Raw genomic sequence first — 19,357 nt, 5'->3', positions numbered from 1 at the left:
CATTCTTCACTGAGGTAGTGGGTACCAGAATGAGAAGGTCCCAGTTGAGGAAAACTGTAACAAGCATTTGTGAAGGACCTGGTGCCTTTATGTGTTTTCTAGCCGCTGCTATTATCCCATTTATGCATTTATAGAGTGGTTAAGAGTTCTTTTAGCCATCCTCTGTTAAGGAAAAATAGACGTCTAGGATTTGTGCCTCCAGCATGGATCCAGCCTGTTCCATGTTCTTATACCTAATGTGGAGATGTGGATATTTTTTGCAATGGTAAATCAATTTCTTAGCCCTTGGTAAGTCCTAAGAGTTCAGTTATCCTCCGTGTTAAAGAACTGGGCTTTATTTCCTTTCTGAATTTGTCTGACTGCTGTGTAGGATCCTATGCTTTGTATAATAAATTTGAGTATTTCTTTTGTGAGTATCCTAGCATATAATATATTTAGCTATGCTGCAACATTTGCAGATCCTGCTTTGTCTTGCAGCATGCTGCAGATTTATTTATTTATTTTAAAAAAAATCAACCAGAAATACATGTCAAGTAAGTTTTCTTTTGTTTTCTGACGATCTCATAAGCCTTATCTGATAGATAGATAAAAGAAGATAACTTGGGGAGCAAAATGTACCACATATTTCATTCTGTGAAAATGATCAGTTTGGGTACAGTGTAGGTGTTGGAAGGGGCGACGCCTGTGTTCCATGCTGGTGAGTGAAAATGCTAATCATTTGGTGTATGGAAATGGCTAACGACGTATGTGAGATGTTGGCTGGGACAGTCCAGTAGTTTTAGCTCTCCTTTTCAATTGATGTACGTTGGTAGTATCATTCCAGTGATAAAACTTAAAAGCTGAAAAGAAAATAATTCATCAAAATCATCTTGTTGGGGATGTGCAGTGTCTTTTGCAACAGAAACATAGGACACCACGTTTCTTTTCATAAATGTCATCAACAATACTTTGTAGCTGAGATGCAGTCACACTGAGCTGTAGAGGAGGGAACCCAGTGGAAATAACAGAATCCAGTTACAGTACTTGCTTTCTTGAACTTCAGTCTCGACATCTCTGCATATCTAGATAAAAGTTCGATTTTGAGACCACTTACATGTATTTAATATCCTCTTTTTTTTTTTTTTTTTTTTTTTTTTTTTTTTAGATTATTACAATAACACAATATTTCACAGAGTAGTGCCTGGCTTTATAGTGCAGGGAGGTGATCCCACTGGTACTGGATCAGGTGGAGATTCAATCTATGGAGCCCCCTTCAAGGTACATATCTGTATATCTTATGCATTAGTTTTGGGTTATTCTCTATCAGTTGTACTTCCTACCATGCTAGGTTTTGAGAAAACAAACCTTAGAAATGCAACATTAATACATGTACAGTAATTGCTTTGACATGTTGCTTCAGCATTTTTGAATATGCCTTTTTGAATTAAGAGTTCTTAAATCTAGCTGTTCTGATATCATGATAAATGTATAACCTTACTAGCATGAACTTCGTAAGGAAAAATAGGGGAGGGGAAGAGTGAAGAGTAGGTGTTGTGTTGATATGTGGCAAAATCAGATGCAGAAATGTACATTGTTTATGCACATTGTATCTCATTTAGCTAAGGTCTCTGAATGTTGTATATGTGTTCATAGGGATTGGTACCTGAGCAGAGAACAAAACAAATATTACCAGTATTATAGTAGCATCACTGCTTAAGATTAGTGGTATCTCAATGTTACAGTGTTTAGAATTGTGATACTGCCATGGTATTAACATACTCATCGCTTTCACCTTGCTTTGAAAGTAGTCCTATTCTGTCATCTTATGGTCCAGAAAATGTTCTTCCTATGAGTTTTTGCAACACTGTTATATTACAACCTGTTATTGAGCTTCCAATTATTTTACGTGAATTAGGATTTTTCCCCTAAAAACAGTGGTTAACAAGAGTGATAGTTTTACAAGAAATGTATGAAACGCAGTTACTTTCAGAAATGCCTTGGATTTTCTTAATATTGGGGGGATAATAAATTCCAACAAAAATAATGAATAGCAATTGATTATTAGGCAACGATTGGAAAAAGAGAACGTTAATAAGACAGAACTTAGAGTTATTAAATCATGTGTCTATTATTGATATACTGTTTTCCAATTTTTTTCTTTCAGTGGTTGGTTTTTATGTGTTTATGGTTTCTTTTGAAAGAAGATTGTTCACTTGTTTTCATTATTATAGGCACTAAGAAGAAAAAACATTGACTAAAAATAATCTTTTCTGCTGAAAACATAAGGTTTTAAATACAATTGTGGCATTAAGTTTCAAAAGACTTTGGTTTTATTACTGTCTGAAATTAACAGCGTGTTTTCTGTGTGTGCATATTGATGTAAATAAGCCATAGCTAAAGAAGTGGAAAAAATAGTTACATACTTAAATCGTGTTCTTTTCTCTTCTGTCTTTGCCAGGATGAGTTCCACTCACGATTGCGATTTAATCGAAGAGGACTTGTTGCTATGGCAAATGCTGGGCCCCATGATAACGGAAGTCAATTTTTCTTTACGTTGGGTCGTGCAGATGAACTTAATAACAAGCACACAATCTTTGGAAAGGTGTGCTACATGGATTAGGGTCCCAGTTTGAGTTTGACAGAAGCTACTATAAGTTTCTTTGTCTTCACAGGCTGTTTTAGTGTTGTTTGCTACTACATACCTTTAAAATATATTTCAGTGCTTTCTAAGCTGTCTCCATTATCTTTGTTTCCCACGTCTGGTAAAAATATTTCCATGGGTTGTTCCCATAATTATATACTTTGTTGTTGTTATTCTTCTAAATTATATTTTCATGTCGTGCTTCCTTTGAATAACCTTACTAATATTATTATGGCTCTTATTAATCAGCTCATGTAATACTAGTGACATTTTAGAAAATGCTGTTTGTAAATTCTAATTACCCAAGAAGCATCAGGAAAATGAAAAACCTGAGATGAATTTACCACTCTCATGATCTACTTGAAAGAAAAACCAACAATGTTTTTTATTTCACAGTGTCTTTTATTTTCCTGTTTCACAGCTCACAGTAAGAATTTGACATCTTCCCCTGCATACACTCTCAACAATGCAGGTTTAGCTATATGTATTCTTTCAACTTTTGCTGTTAAATTTAAAAAAAACCAAACCTTTGTGCATCGTACTTGCTGTCTTTTAGAAGTCTTACATGCTTACACTATTTCCTGTATCATTTGTATTTTCAAAATTCTTTACATAATAATTGCCTTGCATTTTACGGAATAATTAAATTATAGGCAAGGACTTTCAAAACTTTTTTATAAATTTGACAGGTTACAGGGGATACAATATATAACATGTTGCGCCTGGCTGAAGTAGAAGTAGACAAGGAAGAGAGACCTCTCAGTCCACACAAAATAAGAAGCAGTGAGGTAAGTATGTTCTGCTTTGGAATTTGAAATTTTAAAATTCTTTTGTTCATAGTGTTCAGAAAACTGTGTTCTAGTATGAAAACTTGGCATGTCTTTTTATGTATTGTTTTAAAGTATTGAATCATTTAATTATAACATAATACTTACTAAAGATGTGTCTAAAATACTACTTTTTTAACAGGTTTTGTTTAATCCTTTTGATGACATTGTTCCAAGACCGAGTAGAAAGCTGAAGAAGGACAAGCCAGAAGAAGAAGCTAAGAAGTCCAAAGTAAAAGGCACAAAGTAAATATATGCAACTTAAGTGGTGGTTAATTTTCTTTCACCTTTAATTTGCAGCTCGGTAATTTTGTATTTCTGCTTTTGAAATACAAGACTTTACCAAAATGCACACAGGAATGTTCCCTAATGTTAGCAAAATGTACTTCCCCGTTTCTGAAGAGATCATAGAAATCTAGTTGCTCTGACTGAAGTGGTTACTGTGCCTCAGCTGAGCTGTAACTGTTTCATGCATGCTGATAGTTTCTTGCAAAAGAAAGGTAAAAGGTAGCTTAAGCCTTTCCCGTGGTCAAGAATGTGCAGTCATTCCTTTGTGACGGGGATGACACTGAAGTGAGTATGTACTAGTAACTAGGTCATAGCTCAGTTGTTTGAGTTTTTTTGAACATGTCAGCTACCACTTCTCTCCCTCTAAAATACTTCATAAAAGGCAGGCATTTTGACATGGGACTGTGAATGAAATTTGATAGTCATAAACATGCAGTGAGAAGTAATAGGAGATCTGAAGTGTGTGTATGCTGCCAGTTCTGCTGGACAGAAATACATGTTGTGACTGACTGGTTCCAACATACTGTAAACAATTAATTAAAAAAAAAAAAGAAAAATATTAATGATCATAATTTCTTTTAATTACATTCTGTGAATGTGTGCGTTTGATGCCTTTCTGAGCCATCATATCTTCCAAATTTTGTTTGCTACTTGAGTGTGGCTCTGTTGGGAAAAAAAAAAAACCAACCTGAAAAATTGCAACTGCTCTGTTTTCAGACCTGTCAGCATTTCACAGTCTGTGAAAGTCCTAACAAGGCAGAATTTCTGAACTTCCGTCTTACTATTTTCCAAGTGATGCTTAGCTATCCTGATTGTTTTGTCTCAGGAATAGAATAGAGCGTGCTTCTCTAAATATTCATGGTTTATTGCAAAACAACATGTTGTAGTTGTTTGAAATTGGTACATTTAGCAGGACAAAAAGTTTTTAAAAAAAATCACATGCAGTATGAAAGTAATATGTTTACAGTTTATGGAATGTTAATAAGACAGTATTTAAAGTTTTGGTAGACAATGTGTTTTCTCTCTTAAAGAAATTTTAACCTGCTTTCCTTTGGGGAAGAAGCTGAAGAAGAAGAGGAGGAAGTCAGTAGAGTTAGTCAGGTACTCTACCAAACCATCCCCATTTTTCTTTTCAACTTAAAATCACCTTTTTTGCATGTTTGTGAAAAGCTTTAAAGTTCTTGATCTTGTCCTTATGTTTTGACCTTTGAACAATAGTTCTAGAAATTACTTGTTTTTATGATTCTATTTTAATGTGTTGAAAAAACCAGAGGTTTTTAACTTTTCTCGCTTTGAAGGTGCCTTCAGTTACTGCGCATTTTAGATTTCCATAAACTTAAAAGTTTCATATTTCATAGTGTAGATCTATGTCTGCTGTTTAAAATTCATGGACATGATAGGTATTTTATTCTTCTTCACCTCCTTAATTATAAGAGTTTGATCTGGTGGTAAAATACTTGAGGTTTGAAATAGATCAACTTGTTTGTTGCCAGTGCATTCTTAGCTCCATTTTCTTATGTACATCCATTCTGTGTGCAAAATGAAGCAGGGTTATTGTGGGGAAAATAGTGTATTATCATAATTAAATATTGGACTGTTGTGAATTCTCCACATTCATAGAACTAGGGTTGCATAGGTAGTTGCATTTCCTAACCTGACTTGGCCACTTAAATAAGGTTAGTTTAAAAATTTCTTTAACAAGTTGTCATTCTCATTTCTACTGCTGCCCAAATTATTTCTTTAGAGCCCCAGGCTTTTTTACTTCTTTGTACGGTTTGGGTACCTACCTGCTTCAGTTAATGATCACACCACTTGGTGCTGAATCCTATATCACATCAGTGAAAAAATGGTCCTTAGTCCTCAGGATTTAGTTAATGTACAAAAAACCAACAGTAAATAATGAATATTACAGTGAGATGGTATCAGTCAGGATGATAGTAGAGGTCTATCGCAACAGTATTTTTAACTATTTTTCTTTCTTGTTTCATCTTACCAGTCAGACTCACTATGCTTGTTTACCTTAACATGCTCATCTGCAGTTCTGCTCTTGGTATATGTCTGGCATTTAACTCAGTTGCTTTGATGTTCTTCCCTTTCATGCCAAATACTTGCTTTTCAGTTTAAAATTGTCTAAGTAGAACACCTCTTTCATGACAAGCCCAGTTTCAGTGTTGTCATGCTGTCTTCAACTCAGTGTTAAACTCTCATTCTCATATTTGTCCTGACTAAATTCTGGACTATTGGGAAAATAACCAACAGTTTATGAAGAATTTCTATTCATTCTTTACAACAGAAAGAAACCTTTTTTTCCAAACTTCATTGCTTGTTTCTAATAGGTCTAGATCAGTATCTGTATAGTTCTGGACATAATTTTAAATTGAAGTATGTGAACTTCAACACCAACTTTCCTTCTCTGTTTTTCAATAAGAAAAATTGAAGGACAAAGTTAATAATGGGATTCTTTGACATCTACAAATTCAGAATCCTCCTGTGACCTTTTTTTAGTTGCTAGATGCAGTAAGTCGTGCTTGTTTCAATGTGAGAAGGATATACTTTTAAGGACTGAGGTTGAGAGAAAAGTCTGCAAGTAACTGAGGAATCCTCCAATAGATCTGGGAAAAGGGAACATTTTCTATTAATTTTTAGTGCAGTGAGGTTGAGGATAAAATTATCTTAACAGTAAATGAAAACACCATGCATCAGGGTGAAATTTTTGTGGTATTTAATGGTTTCGTGTTTACATGTGAAAAATAAAAATTCTTGTCTTAGTCACATCATATTAACGAAGTAAGTGCTAAATTTAGGAATGCCTCCCCAGGTCTTTTCTCCATCTTCCCCATTATGAACAATTTTCTACTTTGGACTTCTTCAGCCTGCACTACACTTAGTCTAAGTGAGGGAATATATTTTGCGTTTGCTGCAATGCATCACCAGACTCTAGTTCCTGAGACTGTACAAAGAAGGGCAAGAAGGATAACTGGGGATATGGATCATGGTAACTTTAAAATTTAAAAAAAGGGAGAGAAGGAGGGAAAGGTGAGAATGATTATTCCCTATTTCTTACAATACAGAAGTTGAGACACAAAGATAAATGAGCAAATAAATACACAAAGAAAACTGTTTTTCCCTCTTGGAATTTAAGTTGTGAACATTTATGCCACAGAACATGATTAAAGTGAGAAGTATAAATACTTTCAAAAAGAGATTGAACAAGGGATTAGGGCCATTGGTGTCTTTTAAATGTTACAGGGCAAATTGTGTCTTCTGTATCAGGAGAGTCTCTAAATGGTTGTATTATAGAGAGTAGGAATCTTAGAAAGAAAATTTGTGTGTCCCAGGAGGTTATAGAAGGCAGAGATCACAGGATTAGGGAATTTTATGTCAAGGAATGGCAAGAGCAGAATGGCTGCATGAGGGAGACGAGTGAGGAGGCAGGAGTGATTCCAGCAGAGGCAGTACACTCGCCAACAGGGGCACAATGCCACAGGGTCTGGATACAGCAGCCAGACTTGATTGCTGGTAAAAGGGTCCTGGACACGGTACACAATAACCAAGACCAAGGTCCCCATCCAGAGGGTCCAGTCAGGAGGAGCAAGAGATGGGACAGGAGACAGAGCTGGAGACAAGTCTACAGTGTGGGTCCAACAGGCCCATCCAGAAGACGTGGTTAGACACAGGTACACCTCTGACATAGCTCAGGCAGTGAGTGGATTTTCTCCAGCCTGAGCTGAAATGGTGCTCATGGGCAGAGGAGCTCCAGGTAAAACTCCTCAAGGCCACTAAGACTATTAGTGCACTCTGGGACCTGACAGTGGGGCCCTCACTGCTTGTTGATTAAACTGAAGCTTTTAGTGTCCAAACTGCTCATTTAATTGTATGTACTTATTCGGAGTAGTTTACAAAGGTGATAAGCACTTGTCTTAATGTTTCATCTAACTCTGAACACATACACACGCACAAATTACTTGTTGAAGGAAGTGATTTTTCATGCTGAATGTGTTAGTCTTTTTTTCTACATAATAAAAAATCGAAGTTGTGTTTGAATGAGTAAGATTTTATTATCCACACAACTACTGTCTTTCTGAAAGGATTATAAAATGCGGCTGAAATGGAGACATTCAGCTCACAATACAGACTTTCTGTAACAGATTTTCAGTCTGATTTCAGTCTGAAATTTAAGTGTACTTTTTGGATTAGCATGGGGAATGCTTTCTTACTGCAGTCTTTCTACCTGAAGATCTTATGTGTTCTTAGATTAATTTGACTGCTTGCTTCAGTAGATGATTCCTGCATGCTGTATTGCACATTGTTAATTTCTTTTTTTCCCTAGTGGTCTAATTGGTGTTCTACTAATTGATCGTACTGCTTTGTATATGGTAGTTCGTTTGTGTTGTCATATGCCATTATTGGGAAGTCAAGTTCTTATGTCTTCATACACTTAAGTATATATATGCTAGACTATGTACCCTTATGATGTGTAATGATTGTGATGATTAAACAATCTCTTTTTTTTTTCTTTTTTTTTTTTTCTCTTTCCTTTAAAATTAAGTGCATTGCTATTGCAAAACTACTTTTTAAATCCATGAGGTCAGTTTGATGCTCCTCTTTCTGGAACGCCTTCTCTGTTCTTCTGCTGTTAAAAGTGTTTATGCTTACTGATTAGGCTAAAGCTAACAACAAACAAATTATCTTTTTTTTACCAATGTCCTTTTTCACTGTCTGTTCTCTTAAACACTGAAATTTATAATACCTTTTTTCTTTTTTTTTCTTTTTTCTTTTTTTTTTTTTTTTTAACAGAGCATGAAGGGAAAAAGTAAAAGTAGTCATGATCTACTGAAGGATGATCCACATCTAAGCTCAGTTCCTGCTGTCAAAAGGTTGATATGTGATTTCTAATTTCCAGGGCAGATTTATTTTCAGGATGTTAGACCTGATTAGTATCATGTATACTCATTGTTCGTCTGTTACTCTTTAAGAAATTAAGAACGGTAATGCTGGATAAGACCAAATGTTCCTCTAACCCACTACGCTGTCGCCAACATTCGCCATCAGTGGATGCCTAACAAAGAATAAAAGCAGGGCAAGCATAATGTTTGCCTGAGTAGTCTCTCAGCCTCCATCTACTTTCAGCACAGGGGACTGTCAGAGTTTGATGTGATTCACCTGTGTAGTAATCCTTAATAGAGCTCTTGTCAAAGTACTTATTCAATCTCTTGTAATATTGTTTATATTCACACCCTCCTGTCTGCTGTAGGAAGAAGTACCTCCCCTTTTTGTTCTGAACCTGGCTGCCATTGGCATCATTTGATAAATTCTAACTCTTTCACTGGAAGAGACAGTGAGCAGTCAGTCCCTTTATACCTCTCTTTACTACAATCCCTTCTTAAGCCATCTCTTTTCTAGCCTAAACTTTTAAAGCATACTTAACTTTTCCTCATGGAGAAGTTGTTCTGTACCTGTGGTTATTCTTGTTGCTTTTCCCAACCCTGGTTCTGTTCTAAAATATCTTTTATTCCACCCCCCACCCCCCCCAATCTAAACAACATATTAAAAATGAGGTGAATCATAAATCTGTAAGCGTTCATAAAGATGGTCTCTGTTTTCTTCTCTATTTAATACTTAATACCTGATTTGCTTTTTTAACCACTGTTGAATATTGAGCTGAGACAATTCCGTGACAATATATCAACTACAAGAATTTGCTTACCATAGAATCATAGAATGGTTTGGGTTGGAAGGGACCTTTAAAGGTCATCTAGTCCATCCCATGCAATGAGCACAAATATCAGCTAGCTCAGATTGCTGAGAGCCCCGTCCAACCTGACCTTGAGTGTTTCCAGGCATGGGGCATCTACCACCTCTCTGGGCAACCTGTTCCAGTGTTTCACCACCCTTACTGTAAAAAATTTCTTCCTCATATCTACTCTGAATCTACCCTCTTTTAGTTTAAAACCATTACCCCTTGTCCTATTGCTGTAGGCCCTACTAGACAGTCTGTCCCCATCCTTCTTATAAGACCTCTTTAATTACTGAAAGGCCGCAATAAGGTCTCCCTGGAGCCTTCTCTTGTCCAGGCTGAACAACCCCTACTGTCTCAGCCTGTCCTTACAGGAGAGGTGTTCCAGCCCTCTGATCGTTTTTGTGGCCCTCCTCTGGACCCGCTCCAGCAGGTCCATGTCTGTCTTGTACTGAGGACTCCAGTGCTGGACGCAGTACTCCAGGTGGGGTCTTACCAAAGTGGAGTAGAGGGGCAGAATCACTTCCGTTGACCTGCTGGTCACCCTTCTTTTGATGCAGCCCAGGATACAGTTGGCTTTCTGGGCTGCGAGTGCACATTGCTGGCTTATGTCCAGTTTTTCATCCACCAGTACCCACAAGTCCTTCTCTGCAGGGCTGCTCTCAATCCTTTCATCCCCCAGCCTGTACTGGTACTGGGGGTTGCCCTGACCCAGGTGCAGGACCTTGCACTTGGCCTTGTTGAACCATCTGAGGTTCTCATGGGCCCACTTCTCCAGCTTGTCCAGGACACTCTGACTCTGGATGTCATTCTGTCCCTCAGGCATGTTGACTGAACCACTCAGCTTGGTGTCATCTGCAAATTTGCAGAGGGTACACTCAATCCCACTGTCCATGTCATTGATAAAGATACTAAACAGTACTGGTCCCAGTACAGACTGCTGAGAGATGCATCATGATTAATGATGGTCAGCTGAGAGCTCCTTGTTCTGTATGTAGGACTATTTCCTCATGTGCATAGCTTTCCTTTATCTGCTTCAGATTGCATATATCATTTTATTGTCTCATCATTCAGGTCCTTCTGCAATTCTTCAATGTGCTCTTGGCTTTAGTATCCTGAGTAACAGCAGTATCAAAAAACTCGGTGACCTGGCTCTTCGCCTGCTTTGTTACTGAGCTCACTGAACAGCTTAAGCCCCAACACAGACTACTGTGGATATACACTAGTGATCTTCCTCCATTGCGAGAAGTGATTGTTTGCTTCTAACTTTTGTTTCCTGTCTTTTAACCATCTATTCATTCCTGCATGGACTTTCCCATCACCCCAGGACTACTTAGTTTCCTTAAAAACCTTTGGTTAGAGATTCTATGTGACTCCAAATATATCAGAGAGATCATCCACGACCACATGTAGCCCCTTCAAAACACTCCCAGATGTTGGTAAGGCAGTTCCCTTTATAGCCATGTCAAAATCCCAGGTAGGTCATTTTACCTCTTACTCTGGCTTCTACTTGTTCAGGACTGGCATCAGAATTAGAGACCTGGATGCATTCTGAATATTTTCTTTAATACTTATAGATGTGTTTGTTGTAATTATAATCTTCTATTAAGGAATACTTCCACAGGGAGTTTTCTGGATTAATTTTTTAAACTAAATTAATGTTGTTGATTCCGACAAATTTATGGTCTCTTTGATGACCTTGATTACTTACTGATGGCTTAGAGCACACCTCAAAGCCTTGACTTTGGGAACTCCTTTAATATTCCTTGCTTTGTTTCTCTAACATAACTTCTTTTTTAGATTGTGGGATGTAAAAATTTTCAAGGGTCTTTAATATTAGTTAGTGACAATTAACAGTGGATATGTTAGCCTTAGTATAGTCAAATAGATTGATTTTTTTAATACACTAAACTGTAGCTGTATAACAACTGAAAATTTTTGTGTTAATCTTAGTTATCAGTATAGTGCATGTTGGACATGCCTATATAAAGAAGGCTTTGCAAAATATACACTATTTGCAATGAAAAGCTAGAAATTGTTTGATATATGAGATCAAAGATGTCCATCTTAAGTGAGTTTTGTTCATTTTTTTTCTTTTAACTGTATACATGTCGCGAAATGGAGTGGTTTGGACTGCCTAAAGAATCACCTTCAAGGGTATTAGCAAAAATGATTTAATAGGAATTTATAAAAGCGTGACTTCACAGAATTCAATGGCAAGGTTCACCCCATTACTTAACACATGGATGAAACGCATAAAGGAAAATTAAGTTAGAATCAAACTAAGATTATGTATTCAGAGACCAAAGACACAATAGGGTAAAAGAGAAACATACAAAGGAAGATCAAGTTAGATTTGATTCCTTGTGATTTGTATAGAGCTCAGGAGTGTAAAAAGGTAGGGGAGACCCTCCTGTTGAGTCACAAGGTTCAGGGAAGACCACCTTGCTTTCTAAACTCCTGTTGGAGTCTAGGTGCAGCTGCATCAACTCCTAGTCCCAGACTTGGGCAGCAGTTTATGTCTAAAGGGATTATGAGTATAATAGCAGCCTGAGATTCATTCACAGTTTAATAAAATTCATGGCAGTGACTTAAGTATAGGTTAATCTACCTGCTATAGAGTATTCAGGTTGGTACACGCACACATGCACAAAGACACTAAGAGATATGCATAAGAAACTAAAAGAGGTATACCTGTTAAAAATTTTCCTTGAGTTCAGTGAAAATATTCATGTCACATGCTTTGGCATCTTTCTCAACAGGCAAAGGGTCGAGCCTCAAGGAGTGAAGGGTATTAACCCAAGTCCTGTCAGCTTTTGGCGACAGACCTCCGATTTTGCAAACTGAAGAGTTTGTGAGCTCTGAGAGGCATCCCACTCAGAGGGAGATGCTGGTCGCAGCCCGCTGTGGTCCAGGAGAGCTCAGAGGGTCTCACTTAGTACTGCTGTTTATAGGTTTGTGAGATGATTGGCTTTAGTCATCAGCGAATTACTGGGATTCCAGTAGCACTGGTACCTTTTCATATGAGCTACAATTCAGATAAGGAAGGCTTCAAGGCTGTCAGAGAATGACTTAAGATTTAGAGACGGGATGTTCCAAGGCTGTCAGGAGAGGACTGAGATAATGTTCCAAGGTTGTCAGGAAATGACGAATAATGCCTACTCCTGTCCCCAGCCTCTGCCAGGCAACAGGAGTCCTTGGTACAGTCAGTGCAGCTCCTTGCAAGAGTTCTGGTACGTTCAGGGGATGCTTAACTGCCCAACTCATTACACTTATGCTAAGGCCTAGCGAGACTCCCTGAATTCATAGATGGGCCCAGAAAGGGAAGGAGGTGCACCACCACAATACATTAGTGTTTTGTCTGGATAGTTCAAGATATGATTAGAATTTATCCATTGTATGAAAGTGTGTGGTTTTATCCTGTGTTTTTAAACATTTCTAATTAGAAAGGATTATGACAGTCAAATGATAGAAAATACTATTAATTGATACTTTTAAGATGAATGTGAGTATGATATAAATGACTAGGTTGACTAAAATTTCAAGTAGCTAACCAAAGAAATTTTTTTATTTAAGACCTAGGTTTTTTAAACAGTATTTTAAATGTCTTCTGGTACTTCAAAGTAGTTATGATTATTTTTCTTCTTTTAGTGAAGCAGCAAGTGAAGAAAGGGATTTGAGTGAGGTAAGTAACTTTTTTTACAAGTAAGTCTCTGGGTTTTACTGTGTATAAGTCAGATTTTCTTAGGGGAGCAAATGCTACTTTAGAGGTTTTTGAAAACTAGCTCAAGTCAGATTTCCAGAAAAAGGCTGGATGCGCTTTCAGAGCTCTAAGATTTGGCCATTGTGAACATTCACAGTAGGGTGGAGTTACTGCTGCATACTACCTACTGCATTTTATAAAAACTGCTTACCAGATATTTCGGTCAGCAGATTAGGTATATGGGAGGTTATGTACCACAGAGTGACAAACCATTAATAAAAGCCTGGAAATTGCTGCTAAAAATTTAAGTTTGTCATAAATAATGGTATAACTCCAATGTCTGAGTGGAAATCTGCATATGATTGAGAGTCCTGTTGGAAAGATTTATTCAAGGAAACAAAATTCCGGTGAACATTTATCAGTTAAATTGTATTCATGAAGACTGACACCTATAAATGACAGAAAATCCGAATAACCAAGCAATAAAATTCAACCAAACATGGATGCTATTTTAATTACAAGGAGATTGTTATATATGGTGCAGAGTAAGGTTGCTAGCTGAAGTAAGTCTTTGCCTCCAGCCATAGGTCATGGGGGTACCCCTCTGAGTTGCTGTTGAGACAAGGGTGTAATATTTAACTAGGAGTGTAATCTCCCATTCCTCAAAGTGAATCCTGAAAAGTACTGTTTTCCATATCTATCTACTGTGCACAGGTACTGCGTGGTTAGTTGATGCACTGTGGAAGTAAAGGAAAGACACAATCTATGCCATTCCTGTGCCTAAAAAAAAGAAAATTATGCTTCCACCCTGTTTCCTGTTGTTTTTTCCACAAAGCATAGTATAAGTTCATGTTCTTGGACTCTTCTCCTTTGTAATTTATGCTGTGCAGAAGCATTTAAGTGTTAAAAGGGTTCTGAAAATGGTATTTAATAATTCTTCAGATGTTCAAATAGCCCGTTGTTAAGTGAACTGGGTTCAGGGACTATAGAACAGGGACATGTTAGGTATATTTATTTAAATTTTTATTTTTCAGCCTAGTTACTATGAATGCTGTTATAATAATGTAATGAAGTAGGAAATCGGAGGGCTTTTTTTCCTCCTGCAGGTGCTCTCCTTAGATTTCATTTCATGGAAAGATATTACCTAGAATCTAGCATTTCAGGAAGTTACCTGGGCCTTGTAAAGTGGTGCTAGTATTTTATCATCTCTCTTGGATTTATTTCAGTTACATCACAGGATCACTTTCGCATTTACACGGCTGCAATACGTCAGTAGTTTTATAGCCATCCTATGAGCAAATAATTCTTCCAAATCTCCCTACCTCCCCCAAATAACAAGTCCCTAGTGTGTAAGAGAAACTCTTGTTGTTATTCCCTCAGTGTCTGATGTTGCTGTTCATGCTATTAAATATCATCCTGTTTCTCTTACTGCAGTTCTCAAGGTCATAGATTTCATGCTTTGAGAGTCATCCTTTGTGTTAACAATACCTCATTGCTGTTTGTTAAACGCCTTTTTGTGCCTAAGTCATTAATGAAAATGTTATATGAAATGTGTTCACAAGACTGAAATTTTTTTTTCCCACCAGTGACATTTCTCCATTTCCCCTTTCTGCACAACTTGTTTTTCTCTCCCTGTTTTTCAGTTAGTTACTGAACAGTTTCGTGTAGTACTAGGGATAGATAAACCTTGATATCCACCACCCAATTCAATAATCTTCTCAGATGGCTAAATCGTATTACATATAGTAGCCATTAGTCATTCTGACACAAAATTTGTCATTACATTTTTATTTCCAGAGCAAAGAGAAGAATAGGGCAGCTCCACCCAGCTAACAACAAAAACTAGTACAGCTTCCAGGCAGGCATTTTTGCATTTCTGTGTCACTAGGGGAACACCGTCATCCAACTGAACATCTGCTTCCCTCTTGAGTTGTCATGTAGCCTGCTCTGGGTGGAAATGTGTTAAATCTTTTAATTGGTAATGAGACTTTAGAAAAACGAGAGTTTAAAAGATACAAGGTCAGATGGTGTTAATGAAACAGGAGGGACTGAAGGAGAAGACTGGGCAGGAGAAAAGAGTAGAGTTGCAGGAGGGAAGGGGTTGAGGAGGAAGCTTATATCCTGTTTTGTCAGTGTTTTTCTAGAAGAAAACTGGTGAAATCCTGTGCAGAGTGAGGGGAATGGAAGGTTTGGGAAGTAGAGGATTCAGCTGAGTTGGACAAGTTGAACCATTTTTTCACTCCCATTTTAAAATACCATCCATGGAACCCCCCTTCCTGTTACTCAGATTTCTGTAATTTTTAATTAGCTTACTAAGCAATTGTGATTTATCTAGAGTTGTCCATTTTTATTCTAGAAATTCTCCTATCCACCTCTCTGTGTTTGAGTGAAATGCTCTTACCTAAGCCCTAGCCAAATCTCCACCAGGAGTCTGTCTTTATCCTTGACTGTTAAAGACCTCGAGCACAGTCCTGTCACGTTCTTTTTCTGGATTCTGCCCCCTGCCATCGAGGTCAGTTGTCATCCCATCTCCCTGATAATTTACCAAGTAAGCAAATCCTTCAGAAAGTTTCCTTATCTCGGTCAAGTAACTTTCTGGGAAATTAAGTGAAATGCTGATACTGTTCCACTTTTCTCTTTCCCCTATTTAAAAAGAACAGACAAAACCTGCACAACAACCTTTCAGTTATTTCATTGACAAAGTACTCAGCTATTTTACAGTGCTGAATATTCACAGATTTTGTTTTTTATTTCTGACTGGTCTTCTCTTGTGTAAATCTAAAATCTAGGCAGGGTAGTCTCAACATTCCTAAACAGTGAATCAAATACAACATCTGAAATCCAGCTCTTGATTTTTCTTTTCTGTTCCCAAAATTGTGCTTCTTGCTGCTTTTATTTTTCTCCCCTCTCCCCCTCCATGTTTATGGACATAGTCTTCATGCTCCTCTTCCTCTTACCTGTCAGTCACAGCCAGGACATGTATATTGTCTTTAGAATGTTCCTCTCCAAGTGCTGACATCCTGGCAGTCTTCTGGATACAGTACAGTCCTCTGGAATACCATTTCTAAGTCTCTCCTTCCTCTCTGTGTGGTTAAAATTACAATCATGTAGCATCTTATGCTTTATCTTTAGCTACTTAGCATCACTGCAAAATAAATATGAAAAGGTGTGCCATATAGTCTTTGAGCTGGCATCCTTCCATTAAGATTCATGCAGGCTTCCTTCTTCACAGAAGGAGGTAGTCAAACTTAGATCCCTTGGTCTAGTCAGGCTTCTTCTTCATTGCTGAGAGGAATGACTTATTTCTCCCTCCAAATGTCTCTGAACCAAGATGGTTTATCCTCTTTTGGCTTCCTCTGCTAGGCCTGGAAACATAGTACCTCTGTAGCAAGTTGGGATGATTGATTCCACAGGTTTTCACAGCCTCTTCTGATTAATGTGGTATTTGTAAATTCTGTCATGGGTACTGATGAGCAAACCTCTTCCATCTCATCATGACTGTGGTACAGCCCTGTGGCAGGAAGTTTTTAATAAGTTTTGTTTTTCTTTTAGTGGAAAATGAAGGAAATGTTTAATGTATTGCCTTGATGAAATTTTGGATTCATGAACAGTGACCAGACTAATACCACATTGCTGTGAGGCCTTGTGCAGACCTGTAAGGGTTTACAATCTAGAATAGACTGTTATTTTTTTAAACAGTACAAAAATGATCATATTTCTAATTTTTTATTCCCTCTGTAGCAAATGAGGAGATATTTGTTTGAAAAGTTTACTTTGAAATGAAGTATTTTTCTTTTTTTTTTTTGTAAGGGTTTATCTTTGTAAGAAAACCTTTCCATATTCAACATTCTGTAGTAAAAAAAAAAGCTAAAGGAGAAGTTTTATCATTTTAAATCAATAAAGGAGGAAGAAGAACATGATGAAGATGCTGATAGTGTAGAAGGTGAAGCTGCTAGCAATGAGAGATTTCAAATAAAAGAACGCATTGCCAAGAAGTTGAAAAATGATACAAATGAAAATGCTAAACAGCAACTTCAAGAGGAAGAAACTAAAACAGGAAAGAAAACAACTAGTCGCAGGTAAGTATTGTGCCTTTTTTTTTTTTTCTTTTAATTTCCTTTAGCTTGTTTATAGTTAGGTTTTCTACTCAATTCCAGTTTTGCAGTTACATTCCTATGTTAGTATTACATTAAAATTATTCCCCCCTGCCTGCCTCCAACTGTGGAAGATGAAATTGCCTATTGCTTTCTCATTTCTTAGTTTCATTTTGCAGTTTGAGCCAAACAGTTAAGTTACATTTTGTTATGTTGAGCAGTTATTGATACCTTGTATGGGAGTTTTATTTTTCCCTGTGAATTATAAATGAAGAGTATTTATATGTATTTATCATGCTTTACTTCGTCTTTCTACACAGTTGTAAGATTGAGTTTTGTAGCTTCTTTGTCTGTGATAACACATGGTGGTCATCCAACACTGAGAATTACAGGAAGTAAAGGCTTCCTAGTCATCCATTGAAGTCTGGTTTAACAGCGTAGTCATTCTTGTAGTGTACCAGTTTTTCAACACTGCAACTGATACCTCAGAGAGTTGGAATATGTCTGTATTTAGTAGCGTAACACTGTATTCAAATTATTAAACTAGCTCTAGACAAATTATTATGTTTCTGTAGCAGTATTCAGTGCTTTACAGACATAAAACGTAGGTTTCAGTCATGTAATATAGTTGTGCCAGCCTTCATGAACATCTCTACTGATTAGTGCTGAATTTTCAATGAGTTAATTTGTTACTCATTTGTGAGTAACCTTGTGTCTTGGCAGTCTTTCTTCCAGAGCTGGCTTGGGAATTTCTGCCTGAAGACATTTATATTGCATAAAAACATTTGTCATATATGTAAGTGATATGTAGTGGACCTGATGGCAAACTTACTAGGAATTATTGTCCAGTATTTCAATAAACATGGGCTCCAGAAGTTAATGAACAATGAAGTCTTCACAGTTTTATAGTTCAATATGAAAATTTACTTATTCAGTGAAACTTACGGGGGGTAGGAGGAGGAAGCATCAAAAAAGTAATTTAGATTTTGTACTTCATCTGTCAGATCTTGCAGAAACATTCTACTGAAGTGATTTCCTGACTGCAGAAAGAAGTAGTGCCTGGTTTTCAGTACTCTGCCATCAGTGATTGATTAATCCTGCACCCTACTAATGTTTGCAGTATTACCCATAATATTCCCCAACACAGAATAAGTATAAGCTTCTCGGGTCAATGAACTGTTCTTGATAATGGAGATTGGACAAATACAGTAGTGGTAGATCGATGTATCGGGCAGTAGAGGAAAGGATTCAGAAATTTAAAAGTTCGCCGAGAAAAGGTTTTTCTGAAAAAGTACCTTTAAGTACATGGCAGCCAAATAACATCTTTAGAATAGCAAAAGATGTTGGATTCTGTATGTACTTATTACCTACCTATCTGTCCACAAACTGTCTACCAATCTGTTTAACTGTCTGCTGGGTTTTACAGGGATGGCTGCTAGAAATAAATTTGCTTAAGGTAGCATTAAGGGAACACAAAGCTAGACCATATACTTGGGAAGGAGATAGTCTATGCCCAAGCTTGCATGACATTTTATCACATTTTCAGAGACATTTGTGTAGGCATTCTATAAGCTGCTGGTTCTGCATATGGATGGTCAATGTGCTGTGTTTGTGGTTATTGCACTCTTTCAGGGCAGTAGCAGTCATCTTACTGCCAAATAGGTTATCTTAACTCAAAAGAGGGTTTTATCGGATGCATTTTTAGCAGTTGGGAGCCTTAGGCTTGGGAGACACTGCTTAGTACAAGTAACAGCAATTTCTAGACTTACCGTTTTACAAATAATTGTCTGGCATTCTCTGGCGTGAAAATCAAGGGCGTGGGTATTGTTTGTTATAAATACGGTGTTAGTAACTTTGAGGTCTGATGAGATAGTAAGATAAACATCATCAAGTTTCATTGTCTGGAATAATGATTTTTTTTTTGTAAGTGTACTGGAGAAGATTGATAATATTCTCATGGGACTTCATCACCCACTGGAGTCCAAGTGTGTGTGGATCAGAGCAGACAGAGATGTGGGAGGTGCAAATACCAAACAAAAAGTTGGATCCACCATACATAGCTTGAAGGGTAATGTCTACTAACATATC

The 19,357-nt window shown here is 37.2% G+C and overlaps 1 protein-coding gene across 3 annotated transcripts in view; it reads left to right on the top strand.

The window, feature by feature from the left end:
* The window catches only part of CWC27 (CWC27 spliceosome associated cyclophilin), a 119,618-nt gene that overhangs the window by 1,775 nt on the left and 98,486 nt on the right, over window positions 1-19,357 (top strand). For all 3 annotated transcript variants that reach the window (XR_008233890.1, XR_008233891.1, XM_052779101.1), the window contains exons 3-10: window positions 1,145-1,257; window positions 2,438-2,581; window positions 3,310-3,408; window positions 3,590-3,693; window positions 4,767-4,836; window positions 8,533-8,612; window positions 13,124-13,157; window positions 17,079-17,254. Coding sequence is in view for 1 of the 3 variants with exons in the window: in XM_052779101.1 (XP_052635061.1) it covers window positions 1,145-1,257; window positions 2,438-2,581; window positions 3,310-3,408; window positions 3,590-3,693; window positions 4,767-4,836; window positions 8,533-8,612; window positions 13,124-13,157; window positions 17,079-17,254 (820 nt within the window). In the remaining 2 variants the exon portion in view is untranslated. The remainder of the gene's footprint in view (window positions 1-1,144; window positions 1,258-2,437; window positions 2,582-3,309; window positions 3,409-3,589; window positions 3,694-4,766; window positions 4,837-8,532; window positions 8,613-13,123; window positions 13,158-17,078; window positions 17,255-19,357) is intronic.

This window comes from Harpia harpyja, chromosome Z, assembly GCF_026419915.1.
Source record: "Harpia harpyja isolate bHarHar1 chromosome Z, bHarHar1 primary haplotype, whole genome shotgun sequence".
Lineage (NCBI taxonomy): Eukaryota > Metazoa > Chordata > Aves > Accipitriformes > Accipitridae > Harpia > Harpia harpyja.
This window is presented reverse-complemented; position numbering and strand designations above follow the sequence as displayed.